This window comes from Pectinophora gossypiella, chromosome Z, assembly GCF_024362695.1.
Source record: "Pectinophora gossypiella chromosome Z, ilPecGoss1.1, whole genome shotgun sequence".
In the NCBI taxonomy this organism is placed as follows: Eukaryota; Metazoa; Arthropoda; class Insecta; order Lepidoptera; family Gelechiidae; genus Pectinophora; species Pectinophora gossypiella.
In genome coordinates this window covers 3,174,116-3,190,054 of record NC_065433.1, presented here as the reverse complement: position 1 = coordinate 3,190,054, position 15,939 = coordinate 3,174,116, and the positions used below count along the sequence as shown (strand labels likewise).

The following is a 15,939-nucleotide window of genomic DNA, read 5'->3' as shown; positions in this document are numbered from 1 at the left end:
TTTTACTATACTATACTTGTGACTACATACTTCATCAGTAACCTGTGTTGAGTTGACAAAGTCACGATTGTGAAAAAGTGAAAAAATATTTTTCTCAGAGATTGGTAACGCGTAGCGTTCGCCTAATTATAGTTGTGTATAAATCTACTTATGTTTGAAAAATAATCACAATTATCACAGCGAAATAAGGTGTCGAAGGACCAGCGCTAAGGATGCCTATCCAAAGATTCTTTGAAGGAAATGAAATACCTTATTAAACGGTATGAACGTACCGATTCCGGGTCATGCTCGCAGAAGCTGGCTGCTATAGCTCCGATCTTGACGATGGTATCAGCCATCAGTTGTCGCATCTGTATCGCGTGCGATAGAGTCGACCGACGCAGATTACGAGTCTGCAAATACATAATCACACGCATATGTCATTGTCATACATAATATACATATACTGACATAAATATGGCTGTACACAACAAGTCACAGACGCAGTTACTTCGCAAGGTGCAGTTAGAATTCGCATTAAGAATAGTAATAATAAGATTTCTCTATTAAAAGACATTTATAAATAAAAATATTATTACAAATTAAAAAACCATAACATATTCGATAAAAAACAAGCTATTTATTATTCCAGTTACGGTGCATGGAACTGCAATGGTTGAGGATGGGGTCGTTTAGGGAGTCACACAATGTACAGCATAATATTTATGTAAACTGATGTGAAGAAAATCAGACGACTTATGGGGAAAAATACAAATATGAAGACATTTACCTCGAGCCTGAGATCACGGCTCTGCTTCTGCAAGACGCGCAGCTGATTGAAGAAGTCCGGAGACACATTGATCGTGTAAGTGCGCTGCGGCACTAAGGCCAGCTGTTGGCCCACCAGCCCGGCCGGCTTCGGTGGAGGCGCTGGCTTCAACCGGTCCCGTTCTGCAACCCAGCATAACATTCAAACACCCAACTTCACCTCCTAAACCACCCGCTCCACTACGCTATCATACAAGCCAACTGTGAAAGCTTGACACTTGTCTTTGTGAAAAAATATAACATCAGCAATGTGGGCAATCGTCGATCATTTAATCTCAAGCTGTCGCCAAGTTTGGTCAGTAACGCCACTGAACTCAAATGATGTCTTGGGCAAATTTCCAAAATTACAGTGTTATCTGTACACCACAACAAAATATAACATTGGCAATCTGTTCAAAAGGAAATATACCCCAAACTATGTTAGTATCTACCGACAGATAATGTAAGACAAACAACATTTGGTGACTGAAGCGTGTTCCCATAGTAAGTCCTAAAAAACTGAAAATCAATGGATATCAAAAATTTACCTTGCGAAGACGTCCTCGGCAACGTCGAAGATTTTATTGCCGGTTTTGTTGGCTTTGTATCAGCTTGTTATGGCAAAGAAGTAAGCGGAAAGAAATCAAATACAAGAATTATGAACATGGTTATGATATTAACTACAAGAGTGACAAGAGAAATAGAACTGTAGCAGAGGGTCGGTGTCGTGAATGAAGTGGACACATGCACTGACGTTATCACTCGTATTTTGTGAATATATTTTGCAGTAACATGACAACAGGTGAGATTATGTCTGTCCTTATTTGTTTTGCTAAATCTTGAAACGTCAAATCTGGCCGTGTTTCCAGTCAAAAATACTTGATGCACATGGATGCCAGGTAGTCAGGGTAAGTGAGCTAGGGTATGGGTCAAGATTGCAGTGTCATGGAAAATTCGGCTTCCAGACTCGCTAGCCACGCTTCCAGCTTTATGTGCAGCATGAAAAATAAGTAGTTCAGTGGCTTATATTTTATCAACAAAACTATTTTTCTTTTTAAACATACACGGAGCTCTGCCGGCCAATGTCCTTTTAAAATCCAAATTGCATTGCTTAACTATTGTGGCTGGAAACCTGGGCTTTATACTGTTAAAAAAAAAACAAGTGCGATGTTTGACACGAAACTACTCAATTTCAAAACTTTTTATTCGCCCATCGACGATTTAGCAAACATAATAAGGATACTTTTTTTCCTTGTAATATGGTAAAGTACCACTTCATTCCCGCAATTACTATAGAAACCGATATGATTGCCGAGGCTATGGGTATTCTATATATCAATGGTTGTAATGATGCACACATTCTAAAATAAAATTAAATATAATCTTCTGAGGACTATACATTGATATGATATCATACTGATGATCAGGTATATACATGAAAACTGACCTAATCAATTCCTTATGTTCTACAAGGGCGACACACAATTTGTTATGAATAATTTTATGATAAATTACGAGTGTACTTTACTTGTTACTGGTAGTAATTCTTGAGTAAGGGCACGCAAATATGTAACTTCAATGCTGGTGTAAAAATGCTAGCACCAAACATAAATAAACCGGAAGACTCATTAATTTTAAAAAATACGATAATAATTAACAAAATATAAAATCAAAGGGAACTAAAATAATATAAAGGAACCGAAACAGGGTGTACAGCCAAACTGTGGTGGTGTTTGTCCGTTTTGAATATACATATATGCGACTCCGCGTGAACTTCAATAAAATCTCGCTCTTAGTCCTTGGAAAGTAGGTACCCATTGGTGCTAATTCCTGCAGACGCCATTTAATTTTATTTTAAGTTATGCCTGTCATTTACTTATCCATTGAAAAGGGACGGGTAATCGATAAGCATAAAATTTATGGAACATACGTCAATTTTAGGCAGAAATCTAAAACAACCGTCTTAACATTTTACATCGGCTAATAACACGACAGAATTAAGTTGACAGCACACGTCAAACGGTTTGCATACCAGCGAGATACTTTTTGATTCGCCCGGGTTATTCATTCATTTACTTATTCTTTCTAAAATTTACGACTGTCAATTATCCGTCTCTTTCCTTTTCGGCGAATAAGAAGATGACAGGTATAACTTAAAGTAAAATTAGGAGGTGTCTGCAGGAAACGGGGCCATTTTCCGTCGGGTTCGGTCTCAGAAACCGCTAAATCGATTGCATTTCAAGTCGGTCTAGCGGCTTAGGCTTGAAAATGGAGCGGACAGACTGTTCCTTTCGCAATTATAATTTCAAAATATAGATAGATTGTAAAATTAGTTTGTATTGTACGTCGTACACGAGTTTAATGTGGATAAGATCTTCGGATATTTTGTTTCAAATATGTAGTAGGGGTTGCTGCAACCTAAATGGGAGAATACCACCACCGAGGATTCATCATATCATATATTATTAACCCTTGCTTAGTAATCTACTGGCTACTGAGTTTAACTTGCAATGCAACTGTCGTTATAAATAGTATCACAATCTGTATGCATACCTGAATGCTGGGGCGAATGCTGAATTGGAGAATTCATATCGGGTGGGTCATCGCTAAAGGATACCGATTTCTCAAATGACACAGACTTTTCTGAAATCACAAATATTATTTTGATCAGTCAACGGGAGGAGGAGGCGTGGGTGAAATTTGGTGGTCTTTATCACAATGCGCAAGAGACTTGTAATACTGGCAAAAACTACTAGGACGTCACGGTACAGGAAACAAAACATTACTGGATGGTCCCGGCTCAGCCGGTGGTGCCGCGTGACACAAAAGTGCAAGATCTCTGAACTGTTCAATCTGTGATTGCAATTCGTGGTAAATTTTGAAACTTTTCGTGTAACGAGCATTTATTAATGTGTAAGAAAAGTAAAGTTGTACAACTCAAAATATTGTGAAAGTAATAAAACTGTCAGTTCACCAATAAAAGTAAACGGATGCGATTAAATTAAACAGTGCAGTTTCAAATAAAACAAGCTGAAAGGCTTCTGTGTAGCCTACTGATGTAATTTAGCCGGATTGTAGCATTGGCTTTACAGTATTTTGTGTCAAGAGTTTGTCGGGCGACAATATGCCTGTTTTCGAGAGATCCTTGTCATCACGCCTTTATTAAGTTAATGAAAAATCTTGCAATTTTCATATCCAGGTAACTTTGGATACACATTAAATGATATGACTTGAAATAGCGGCGGCTCAGCTAAGTCACATTACAAGGTTTCGTCAGCAATGGTTGATTACATACAAGCCTCCGCTGTTGACCTAAATGAATCATGGAAATGTCATCGGCTGAGCGTTGTAGCAACTGTACACTGCCTCGGACTGACACGCACAACGTAAACATTGACTTGCATGAAACGACAGGCGGCGGTGAAGTGGCATGTCTCATGTGCATGAAAATGATAATGATCGCGAATTAGATAATTATCGACCAAATACACATTTTCATCGTAAGGAAGCTGAAAATAAGAACAAAACCACACGAGTCAGCAAGCAAGCGTTCGGCGTGACCGATGTATGGAGTGCGTGATGCATTGCGAATGGAGTCGGCGGCTTAAGGAACAATTAGTTGTCCGAATGTGTGTTGTGTTCCGGTGAAAGTTCGGCTCGGGGGCTCGCCAGCTCGAAGCTTGAGCCGCGGTGCGCGGAAGCACCGCATGATGGTGGCGGCATCCATCTCGAGTGTGGTGGAGGAACCCGTAATTTGCGGTTTTACTACGTGTGTTATGTTGTAAGTGATAACAGCCCATCGGTGTTTTATGACGAATGGGAGAAACTGTATAGAACTTCCTTCCTGTGTTATGTAATCATGTGGATGTTATGGCCAGGTAACGATTATATCTAAGAGCCGGCAGAAGCCGCTGCTAACATTAGGAATGCATCAGCAAATAGTCTCGAACCGCGTCCAATCACACTTACGAAATTTGTCCCGCCCCAGTTTGGGGGGTCTCTCAGTAGAGTTGTATCGTGCGCCATCTGGGTGCAGGAAAACGCAAGCCACATTAACCAAGGAAGCTTGTCAAGCCTGTAAGCCGGTCTGGAGTGACAATTGAACTTGATTTTGATTGTTTAAGTTATTAATACAGTATTCCTAAAAAGGATGTTAAATGAGGACTGCAGTCGACTGATCAAGGAGTTAACCATTCAGTAGTGCTGGCAGCTCTATAGAGATCTGACCAGTGCACGAGTTAGGGGGTGTCAGGTCCGGTAGTAGAAGACGTACCTTGGGTGGTGGGGCGGGTAGCGTAGGTCTGGAACTCCTGGCGCGGCGCGACCACGGGGGCGGCGGCGCCGGGGGCCTGTAGCGCCTTCTGCACAAGCCCCGTCAGGTTGGCCAACTGCCTTTCCATCTTCTCCACACGTAAACGCTGCATATCCTCGACTTGAGGATTGATCCTGGAAAACCTTACGTTGAAGCTATCGACCAAAAGTCGTGTCACATAAAATCGCTTTAGCAAGTTCGCTAGCTCAACCTAACGTTTATTGTGGCCACAATACGCACAGCAACCTCTTTTCAGTAAAAGAAGAATTCTAAGTTTGAAATTGTTTGAATGTCTCTGTTCTCCAAGGTCTTCGGTTGTTGTGGGGTTACCTGGCGTCGTAAGGAGGACGCGGCATCGGCCGAGGAGCCGTGCCCAGGGCGTTGACCCCGTACATCTGGTAAGAATCGTCGATTAGCACGCCATCACTGGAAAAAAATGTAGAGTTTAATATCCTCCTGAAAATTCCTATTTAATTCTATATATAAATAAAAATAAAAGATGATCTTGAAAAGTTTCCCGGAAGTACTTTCCGGTCGAAATGGGATTATGAAAATGTTCATAGAAATATAATGGAACAGCATTTTGTTCTTAGAATATCATTTCTAAATAGGAACTCATTGTTCGGACTTTATTCAATTAATATTTTTCTAGATATACCTATCTGCGTATCCTACCTATTTCTACTTATTTATTCGAAACTGAAAATTATGATTTTCTTTTTTCTATTCAACTAATTCATGAATTTTAATGAAAAATAATTTAACAATAAGTGCGACAATTTGTCACGTTTTTCTATGACGTCACAGGTTGCTTTTTCATAAAAATTCCAAAGCAATTTCGTGTTTGGCGTTTTTTCAAAAGTAACTGATTTGACTAGTTGAAAACTAGCCTATTATGTGCTGAATCATCCCCCTCGGTATTCGGTAAGGTGTCACTAACACTCTGTATAGACTTGTCCACCATGACGGTGTACTTAGATAGAGAGAACCGACGACCCGATTACTCTAGTCATAGAGGCAGCCAATCAGCTCGCGACACCAAACACTTCAGGACCCCGATACCGACCCCGCCGGCGTGGGCGACGACTTCCCTCAAACAGCGATAATCGCTATCGACGCGCTAGGGTCGATTAATTCTTTCAAATATTTTCCTCTCAGACGCCCTGAGACGAGATTCGCGCCCAACTGGGCACCCTCAGGCCTGTTGTCTTAAACGTTGTACCGGGTGAGAGCTTTCAGCGCTCTCCATTTGTCCGGCCAAGTAGTTAATGCTACCCGCGGCAAATCTACAATAAGTCACGTCAAAAAAAAGAGAGAAAGAGGGAGTATGAACATACCTGGCCTCTTCGTCGATGACAGGCGTGATGGTGGGTCTGCCGCCAGCTGGGCCAAGGAATTGGGTGTAGTATGGGTCCTCGTAAGGAGCTCTAGCAGCGCCGCGCTCCGGAGATGACATATAGCCCTCCCCGCCATGACCTATGGTGATAATAATGGAGATAATATACTCACTTTTACAGGTTCATACCTTTAACACATAATAATTATTGTAAACGTCAGAATGGCCGGTCACCCGGCGCGTTTAAAGTTGAAAAGGTGCTCAATCATTGCTTCTCTATTAGTGCCTATCACTAGGACAATGGTGTTGATTCCGGTGCCTTACCATTTTCAATAAAGGAGCTACCATTGCCAATATTTAAAAGTAAATTAAAAAAAATATATTCACCATACCTTTTATTCAGTGAATGAATATTTAAATTTAAAGTCACAACCGTTTATTTAAATTCAGGTAAATTGTTTTTTGTCTATTTAAAATATCTATTGTTATTTATTTTTAATTATAAATTATTTAATATTAATATTCGCACGCTGTATGGTTGAGTGAAGGATTTTTTTTTGTTACAAATTATATTTAAGATCTTTTGTACCATTCTAGAGCGAATATTTTTTTTTTGCATTTCATTTCACCATCTAACTTTATTTTAAGTTATACATGTCATTTTCTTATCCGCCGAAAAGGAAAGGAAAGGAAATCGACAGGCACAAAATTTATGGAACACACATCAATTTATTTATAAAGCACAAATTTTATATAGGCCAATAACCCGACAGATTTAAGTTGACAGCACAAATCAAACGGATTGCATATGAGCGAGATGCCTATTGTATTCACCCGGGTAATTCTTTCACTTTAAAATTAACAGTTTTTGTCAATCATGCGTCCCTTTCCTTTTCGGCGAATAAGAAAATGACGGGTATAACTTAAAATAAAATTAGGTGGTGTCTGCAGGAATCGGGGCCTTGCTTCCATCTTAATTTAGAAATTAAATAACACAAGATGATCGGCTATTCTGATGCTCACATATTGTTATTTCGATACATGATAATGTGTATTAATTATCAATACGGTAAAAAGCGAATACCTTATTAAATATGTATAATTAATATCGCGGCCGAAATGTCAGGAAAAAAAATTAAAGCAACTGGTTTCTACCTTATGAATTTTATTAATAACATATGACGGGCCTTACCTAAATTACAAACCATTGCGAAAAACAACAATTTAATCTACATTCTCATGTTTTATTGAACGACCTCCGTGGTCCCGTGGTTGAGCGTTGGACTCACGGTCCGGAGGCCCTGGGTTCTATTCCCGGTGGGGACATATCACAACAATTACTTTGTGGTCCCTAGTTTGGTTAGGACATTACAGGCTGCTCGGAAGGCACGTTAAGCCGTTGGTCCCGGTTACTAGTTACTGATGTAAGTAAGTAGTCGTTACATGAGCCACGTCAGGGGCCTTTGGCGGCTTAATAGTAACCCTGACACCAGGGTTGATGAGGTTGGTACTCTACCTCACAACCCACACGATAAAAGACGAAGAGTGTTTTATTCAATTACTTACACTGTCGTTTTCCGAAATCATTTGCAACTTGGCTAAGGCCCTTACCTTAATGATATACTTACTTATATATGTTCTTGTGCAATAAAGCATTATTGATTGATTGATTGATTGACTTACTACCTATAAGTAAATCGATATTCGCTAGGTATTCTCTTCCTGAAGTTTGGAATAACTAGATGTATTACCTCCGCGTAAACCCAAGTGATTTTTACGTTTGTACTATTTATTTTAATCTAATCAAAATAATATTACAAAACATGACATAAAATACGCCTGTATTCCCTAAGGGGTAGGCAAAGGTATACACAGCCACTCCTCGCCAACTATGTTTAAGGCGTGTTTATTGATACGGATAGATACGAATTTAAAAGACCAAAAAAAAGATACGGATTTAAGAATGATTATTATACCGGATACGGTTACGGATATGGATAATAAATTATTTCGGATTATCTGTTAGTTTCGGATAATTTCGGTTACGGATATTTTTTTTAGGGAATTTCAAAAGTAAAATACAAATAGGTAATAAAGTGGTTTTAATTATAACGACAAAAGAAAAAACAAACAATTGGGCGTCGGCACTGGCAGCGGCCAGCCGATCAAAACAATTTGTCATAACGTGTTACAATTAGGCTCCGCCCCTATCTGATATTGTCCGAAACTTTTATTTCGGATTCGGTTACGGATACCGGGTGAGAGCCTTCAGCGCTCCCCATTTGTCCGGCCAAGTAGTTAATGCCATCTGCGGCAAATCTACAATAAGTCACGTCAAAAAAAAAAAGGTTACGGATGATTTGTTATATCGGATATCCGAAAGTTTCGGTTACAGTTACGGAGCTCCCTAACATCCCTGCTGGATTAGATAATGGGTGTCACGTGGTTTCCAGGATTTGTGACCTGTTAATGACTCGTGTCCTCCCTCGAGTGGGTGTATACTATGCAGCTCTGTCTACCCCTTCGTAGGTACAGGCGTGATGCTATATTAGTATGTGGTATCTTATTATACTGAGCACTATTTTTATATTCGAACAGATGAGAACAGCCGTTCTATAAAAAAATACTGAATTTATCCACCGTAATGAGGTTTTACAATCTGGGATGTCCAGTAATTGTTTTTAAATAATTTATTTACCAATTTTCCACACTTCACTGACCTTTTCTTCTCATTCGAAAACGACAAATTGTATTACCCAACCACTGATTGTATGTCATAAATATTCAAGAAGAGAATACCTTGAGCTAACTAGCGCACATGAAATCCATAACTGTGGGAAAAAGAAAAAAAAAGAGAAATAACGATTCCTGCTGAAAACGCGTACGCGCTGTCTGAACTTTCAACACTATGACAGAAAAAACAAGGTTGACGTTTATTTTTTTAATCTAAAAAAATTGATGACGTTATTAGAAGAATTCTTACCTTATTAATTCTGAAATAGTGATTATAATTCCATATAAATGTGAAAATTGTGACAGTGCGTAAAGAAGGATTTTTGTGAACGTTATCCTGTACTTTCCACTATTTACAATGTTATATTGTTTGAAAGAATTATTTATAGGTTAGACAAAAAAGCATATCCATAATTAAAATAGTCTCAAAAATATGAATTACATGTGCGACATTATTACTGGCAATAATAATAAAAATAATAAAAATATAGCTATATTATATTTGCAGTATAAGAAATATTATTAAAAATAAATAATAAATATATTGAATAAATAGTTACAGTTTGATTAATTAGGCATGGAAAAAGAAAATAAGATTATATTTTTTAGTAATAATAATGTATTATATAGCTAAGCGGTTTAGGTAATATAATAATGCATGCGAATTTAATACGCCTTAATATATTTTATTAGGAAATAATTACGATTTATCGTAAATATTATTAATATTTAATGTAAATATTAATAATTTTGTTAAAAGACAGTGAGTAAAATATGAAATAAAATAATAAAAATAAGGATTTATATACATTTGTACCAAAAAATCACGATACCGAAGTACCTACTTATATATCGCTTTGATCACACAGACACAAATATAAGTTGTGCTTAAATATTATAATAGTATTGTAATAATTTTATAACAGATTGGTTACATTTACATTTTCTTTTATAAAATAAGTGGAATATTTTTATGGCAACATTGAAATATTGTGTTTTAGGCAAAGCCAAGCAGAGAAGAGGCGTACCAATAGTATGTTGATTCATCTATCGCAGAACCCACGAAACTTAAGACACTTAAGACATTGATAATAAGCCCATTTTATTTGTCCTTAAGATAGCTGTATCTGACTACCCCTTTTCAAAATATAGTCGTGAGCTTATTTTTTTGTTTTTTTTTTTTGACTTAGGACAGTTCTTGAAATAAAACCTCATTATATTGTTGTGATCTTCTAAGGGTCAGCGCAGACTTTATGAAAACATTGAATTTTTAACTTTATTAACAATATGATAAAGTACTATTTTCTCTCTACTAAATATCAACTCCAGGCGCATCGAGTCTTAGTAATTTATTTTTGTCAAACAACATAGCACTTTATGAGAATGGTAATAAAGTTACTTTTTCAGTGTAAGAAAGTGATCGTCCTAACTTTACGGTTACAGCCGACGACGTCGACGTTCGTTAAGTACTTTTACATAGACAAGAACAAATTTTAGCGGGTTGATCAGGTGAGAGCCCTAAGCGCTCCCCATTTGTCCGGCCAATAGTGCATCTACGATATGCTCGAAGATTTCGACCGGTTTGGGGAAATCCTTAAAAAGAGTGAGTAAGGGTCTCCAGAGATCTGGTCACCCCAGTTGTGAGTAGCCGTGGGTTTACGATACTCACCTTTCCAGGGATGTTTATCAGTCTTTCGAATTTTAAAAATGTCTGTCTTAATGTCTTAAGTTTTTTCGCACGTAATGCAATAGATATCTTAACCTTAACCACACTTAAACGGAGCATAGGTGTTTGTTTAATACATCACTATCACTAATTTAAGAGCCACGCTCGTGTCGGTGTAGCATTCTCCATGCTACTTTTTAGGGAAAAATAAGGCAGTGGTTTCCCTCTTGCCTTCCGGCCCGCAGTACTCTGTCTGACGCGAGTGGGATGGGTTTAATACCTATTTATTTGTTGCAGTGCTTTGTTAAACTGGCCTGTATTGCTTTGAGCTAAATAAGTCAATTGAGATATTTTTTTACGAAACCTCAACTAAGATATGGTGGTGTACTGGCGTGTGACGTCATTAATTAAAAGCGGTCAAACGTCGTACTTGTTGTTACTAAATTCAAAATTAAAATTCGAAAATAAGTGTAAAAGAATAATGAGATTGATTTTGATCATCTTTTATGAGGTTGTACTTCTTGATTAGCATTTTATGTATTTTTGTAGAGGAGCTCGGTGGCGCAGCGGTTAACGCGCTCGGTCTGCGATTGTTGAAGTAAAGCAACTGTCGCAAAGGCCGGTCATAGGATGGGTGACCACAAAAAAAAAAAAGTTTTCATCTCGAGCTCCTCCGTACTTCGGAAGGCACGTTAAGCCGTTGGTCCCGGCTGCATTAGCAGTCGTTAATAACCATCAATCCGCACTGGGCCCGCGTGATGGTTTATGGCCCGATCTCCCTATCCATCCATAGGGAAGGCCCGTGCCCCAGCAGTGGGGACGTTAATGGGCTGATGATGTATATTTGTAACATTGTTATTTAAATTATTTTACCGCCTTTTTGTTTTTAATGTGTACTCGCAAATAAATTGATTTGATTTGATTTAAATACGTAACTTATCTTTGCGTCTGTCTGTTGCTTAAAAGGGATATCTACTTATTGATGTATCGATGTAATAACAGTTTCAAACAAAAATATCTAATGCGGTATCTCATAAACCGGAGTAGGTTAAATAATACTAGAATAATAATAGACACTTTAAGTATAAAACTCAAACGCAACTACCAAAGAATGATGTTTACCTTTACGAATACTTATAATACGAATAAGGAATGCAAATATCTTTACAGTTATGTCACAATCAACAATAATCAGCTGACGATGTACCAGTGAAGTGCGTAGAAACACGCAATTGTAATTAATGCAACCATTCAAGACTTGCCATATTACCAATGATTATACAGGGTGTTAGTGACATCGTAACAAAAACTTCGAGGGATGATTCAGACCATAATTCTGAGTTATTATCAAGTGGAATTTTCCGTAGCAAAATTAATGTATTTTTTGGTTTTTTAAATTATATTTAATTATTTGCTTTTGTGATGGAAAATTCCACTTGATATTAACTCAGAATCACGAGCAGAATCATCCCTTTAAGTTTTCGTTAAGATGTCACTAACACCCTGTATATTAAATAGAAGTGAGACGTGGCAGAATGTTTGTTTGTACCAGAATAGTAAACTGAACCATTTTTTGGTGCATACATTCACACACAGACACTCACTCACTCACGCACACACACACACACATATACTCACACTCAAAATGATTTGATATTTTTATTTTTTTAAATCGAAAAAAGAAAAAAACTGTAAACCAGTTAATACAGGTCAGATACCTTCGAAACGCATTGATTAGAATCTGTGTTTCCTAACGTTGTTTTCCTGCGCTGCTAAGTACGTGATAATCATTTATGATCCAAACATGAATTCGTAAACAAACTTGACAATCTTGTTTAGGCCTGTGCTGGATTTGTGCGTGCAACCTCAAGCTGAGAGGCAAGCGTTCTACCAACTGGACTACCATGGATTCACGGCAGGGCTAGTAATTTATACGCATTGTATCTAGTTCATCCAGGGAGCTTATTTTTTAATGTTTCGTGAATGTGTATTTTATATTTGATTTGATTTGATTCTTAGCGATAAGTCCAGTCGTGTCTTACAGCTCTGTATTAGCTCTATTTTTGAAAAATCAAAACCCTCAATCTTTCAATTAAATTCAAATTCAAATTCAAAAATATCTTTATTTTAAAAGATGTGTTGCTGTTGCAGTTTCTTGTCATTTCTTCTCCTCAGCCACCTCCTCATAACACCTTGCGAAATGACGTAAATTCAAAAATGTTTTATTGACCTTCAACAAGTTTATCCATGATAGTTATGTTGAATAAATGATTCTTATATCTGATTTCAATCGTCAATTTTTACATAACGAACGTCTCATCCGCCTAAAACTACTGCAGCTTCTCACAACCTGTATAGCCGTAATTAATTTCTTTCCGTAATTAATGTCTTTTCTTAACAGAAATCACATCCAAATCTACTGCAAAAATCTGTTACCACCTACTTCTGTTTTCAAAATTGAAATTAAGTATGTGTAATGTATTTGTAATGAACGACACGTTGTTTGAATAATATATGCGGCTAGTTCATAATGTTGCATTTAAATATGAACTATGGTTGAATGGCGCCGAGTGTGAGAATTTGTCGATATCAATATTTAAAATAGTTATAATTTCAAACCTCTATGGTATGTGAGCTTGTTATGTGACCTCACTATATTACCTTGCAAACTGTGATAATGAAGTTTCATTATTTTTTAAGCTCACTACGATTATATGCCAATCGCAAGAACTATAATATGTATATAATTATTGAATTGCTTCGATGAGGCCATTTTAATTCCCCAGATCATTGTTGATAAAAATGAAGAACGACCCAAATACCAAAATTGCACTAGCTAATCGTCTTAATCAAACTTGACCACCAGACTGGTCTCGAGTACAAATCAAGATTCAACTCAAAGTTCGAGAATCAATTTACGAAACGAACTTTCCGAAATTAACTCGGGTTTGGAAGTTTCTATAGCAATCTGGAACGGATTACCGCGATGGAGAATGCTTGTACTGCTTCGGATCGAAGATACCTTAATAGACAATAGTTTCGTCAAAACCGGTATGGTTTTCTGATGCTTAGCGTAGATTAATATTCTTCTTCGTCGTACTCGTTGTCTGAATTTTCAGTTTTATAAAACTCCATAACACGGAATCACTATTTGATTGACATAAAATCTAGCCGTATCCTAATGCTCCGCTTCTGTGTGGTAGAGGTCAGAATGTACGGGTCTTCAGTTTACCAGGGATGGTGTATAGTTGTTCAGGTCGAGTGCAGTCTCCTGGGCCGTATCGGAAGCACCGTTCCGACCCGCTCCTTGCCACCGAACGCATTGGTTTGCCAGGAGCTGCCGAACACCCATAAAACCCTCTCAACGTCCAGTGGTTCCCAAACTTTTTCCTGCGTATCCCCTTCAATATAATTGATGAAAAAAACCTGCACAGGTTGCAAAGAAAGTGTTCAGCATCCCCTTTAGGTACACCAGAAATGATATACCTTCTATCGTGTAAGTTAGACTGCTTAGTTTCTTGTAAGCGAACACATTTTACGTTTGTTGCAAAACAAATATTGCTCGATTTCGCGCAACATTGAAACGTTGCTTAATAAACCAGAGAGCCTAATCTAAGTGTGTTAGCGTTCATTAACGCCGGTAGGATAGAAGGAAAATGTATGAGATTGATGTAGGAGCTCGGCCACACGACGCGACGTTACGAAGAGACAATAGTCGTGTAGCCTTCTCTATCTTAATGAAATGTCACGGTTGATTTTTTTTTAGATTTTGGACTGATTGGACTTAGATAAGTCAATCCTGTACATTTTCTTTCTAGATTGGGTTGGGTGTTGTTATTACCTTACCCTTTAGGGCCCGTGGCATAGAATAAGGAATAATATTGCGTATAGAACGGCAACTCTCCGCTCCCCACCAGCTTCTGAGCTACGTTTACCTCACCCCCCCTCGAACATAGTTTAGACACGAATCGCAGATGCGCGTGTACCATAACATCAATGTGTAGTGATTGTGTAAAACGAGGTTGTTTGTATAAAATGTCGGGACATTTTATAGAGGTGCCCGTGGTCGCAGCGGTTTGGCCGACTGGTTGAACCACTGGTTTCCATACTCATGGCACATCCCGGACACTGTTTTTCACAGACACAACACATTGACGTTATCGTACACGCGCATTTGTGTGTGTGACGTCTGAAGCCATACGATTGAAGACTAAAGTAAGACCGAGGAGGGGTGAGGTATATCTATCTCAGCTGGTGGGGAGCGGAGAGTTACCGTTCAATACGTAGAGTTATTCCTTATTCCATGTTTTTATGGTTTTATAGGACTTATTTTTTGAGTCATAGCTTTCTGAAGTAGATAGATCTCGTATATTTTCGTTTTGGCTAGGATTAGTGAGACAGTTGGTTACCTGTGTTGGAAACAGTCTTGGCCCTGTCGGCGGGCACGGGGGCTGCGGCGGGCGAGAAGGCCCGTAACAAGGAGCCTCCGCGGGGCAGGGTGCTAGGCGCCGATGTCCCGATGTAGTACGCTGGAGCCTTCACCTAGAAAAAAAACGATCTACTGAGCGTTCATGTTTCGTTGTTTTTATACTAATCAACTGATGCTTTGCCGATATGACAATGGGCAAGTTAGGTTTATTAAGAAGACTTTAATAAGGTTCTTATTTGTTACTTATATTTTCATTTTCACAAAAAAAGTGCCGGGTGGAACACCTTTCCGCCCGTTAGACGTGGTTTTTGTATTACCTAACATAATATTTTTCTATTTTTAATCTGAAGCCATCATCACCTCCCTACATTAGTCTGTTTCCTCAGGGTTCGGATATCTAACCTGAAGATTTGACTGCAAATCTGGCCAGGAACCAGGAAACTTATCCAGCCCAATATCAGATCAAGTCACATACCTCCTAAAGAACATTTCTCAAGTATATAGATTTCTTCACGATGTTTTCCTTTATCATTATGTCATCATAATCTACCTAGCTTTATCCCGTTTCTCACATTGTCCGCTTACCTAATCTGAAGATTTGACAGGTCCGGTTATTTACAGAAACGACTGCCTATCTGGCCTTTCACCCTGTGAAGGGAATACTAGCCCAATACAGG

At 38.3% G+C, this 15,939-nt stretch overlaps 1 protein-coding gene across 15 annotated transcripts in view; it reads right to left on the bottom strand.

Moving 5' to 3' along the window:
• LOC126380060 (coiled-coil domain-containing protein AGAP005037) overlaps window positions 1–15,939 on the bottom strand; it is a 246,107-nt gene that overhangs the window by 18,679 nt on the left and 211,489 nt on the right. For 11 of the 15 annotated variants that reach the window (XR_007568418.1, XM_050029236.1, XM_050029234.1 and 8 more), the window contains 10 exons: window positions 15,243–15,375; window positions 14,066–14,170; window positions 6,436–6,574; window positions 5,429–5,524; window positions 5,060–5,232; window positions 4,756–4,812; window positions 3,340–3,429; window positions 1,335–1,397; window positions 770–930; window positions 273–392 (listed from right to left, as the gene is read on the bottom strand). Coding sequence is in view for 14 of the 15 variants with exons in the window: in XM_050029236.1 (XP_049885193.1) it covers window positions 273–392; window positions 770–930; window positions 1,335–1,397; window positions 3,340–3,429; window positions 4,756–4,812; window positions 5,060–5,232; window positions 5,429–5,524; window positions 6,436–6,574; window positions 14,066–14,170; window positions 15,243–15,375 (1,137 nt within the window). In the remaining variant the exon portion in view is untranslated. The remainder of the gene's footprint in view (window positions 1–272; window positions 393–769; window positions 931–1,334; window positions 1,398–3,339; window positions 3,430–4,755; window positions 4,813–5,059; window positions 5,233–5,428; window positions 5,525–6,435; window positions 6,575–14,065; window positions 14,171–15,242; window positions 15,376–15,939) is intronic. The other 4 variants (XM_050029239.1, XM_050029238.1, XM_050029240.1 and 1 more) reach the window with 4 other exon arrangements.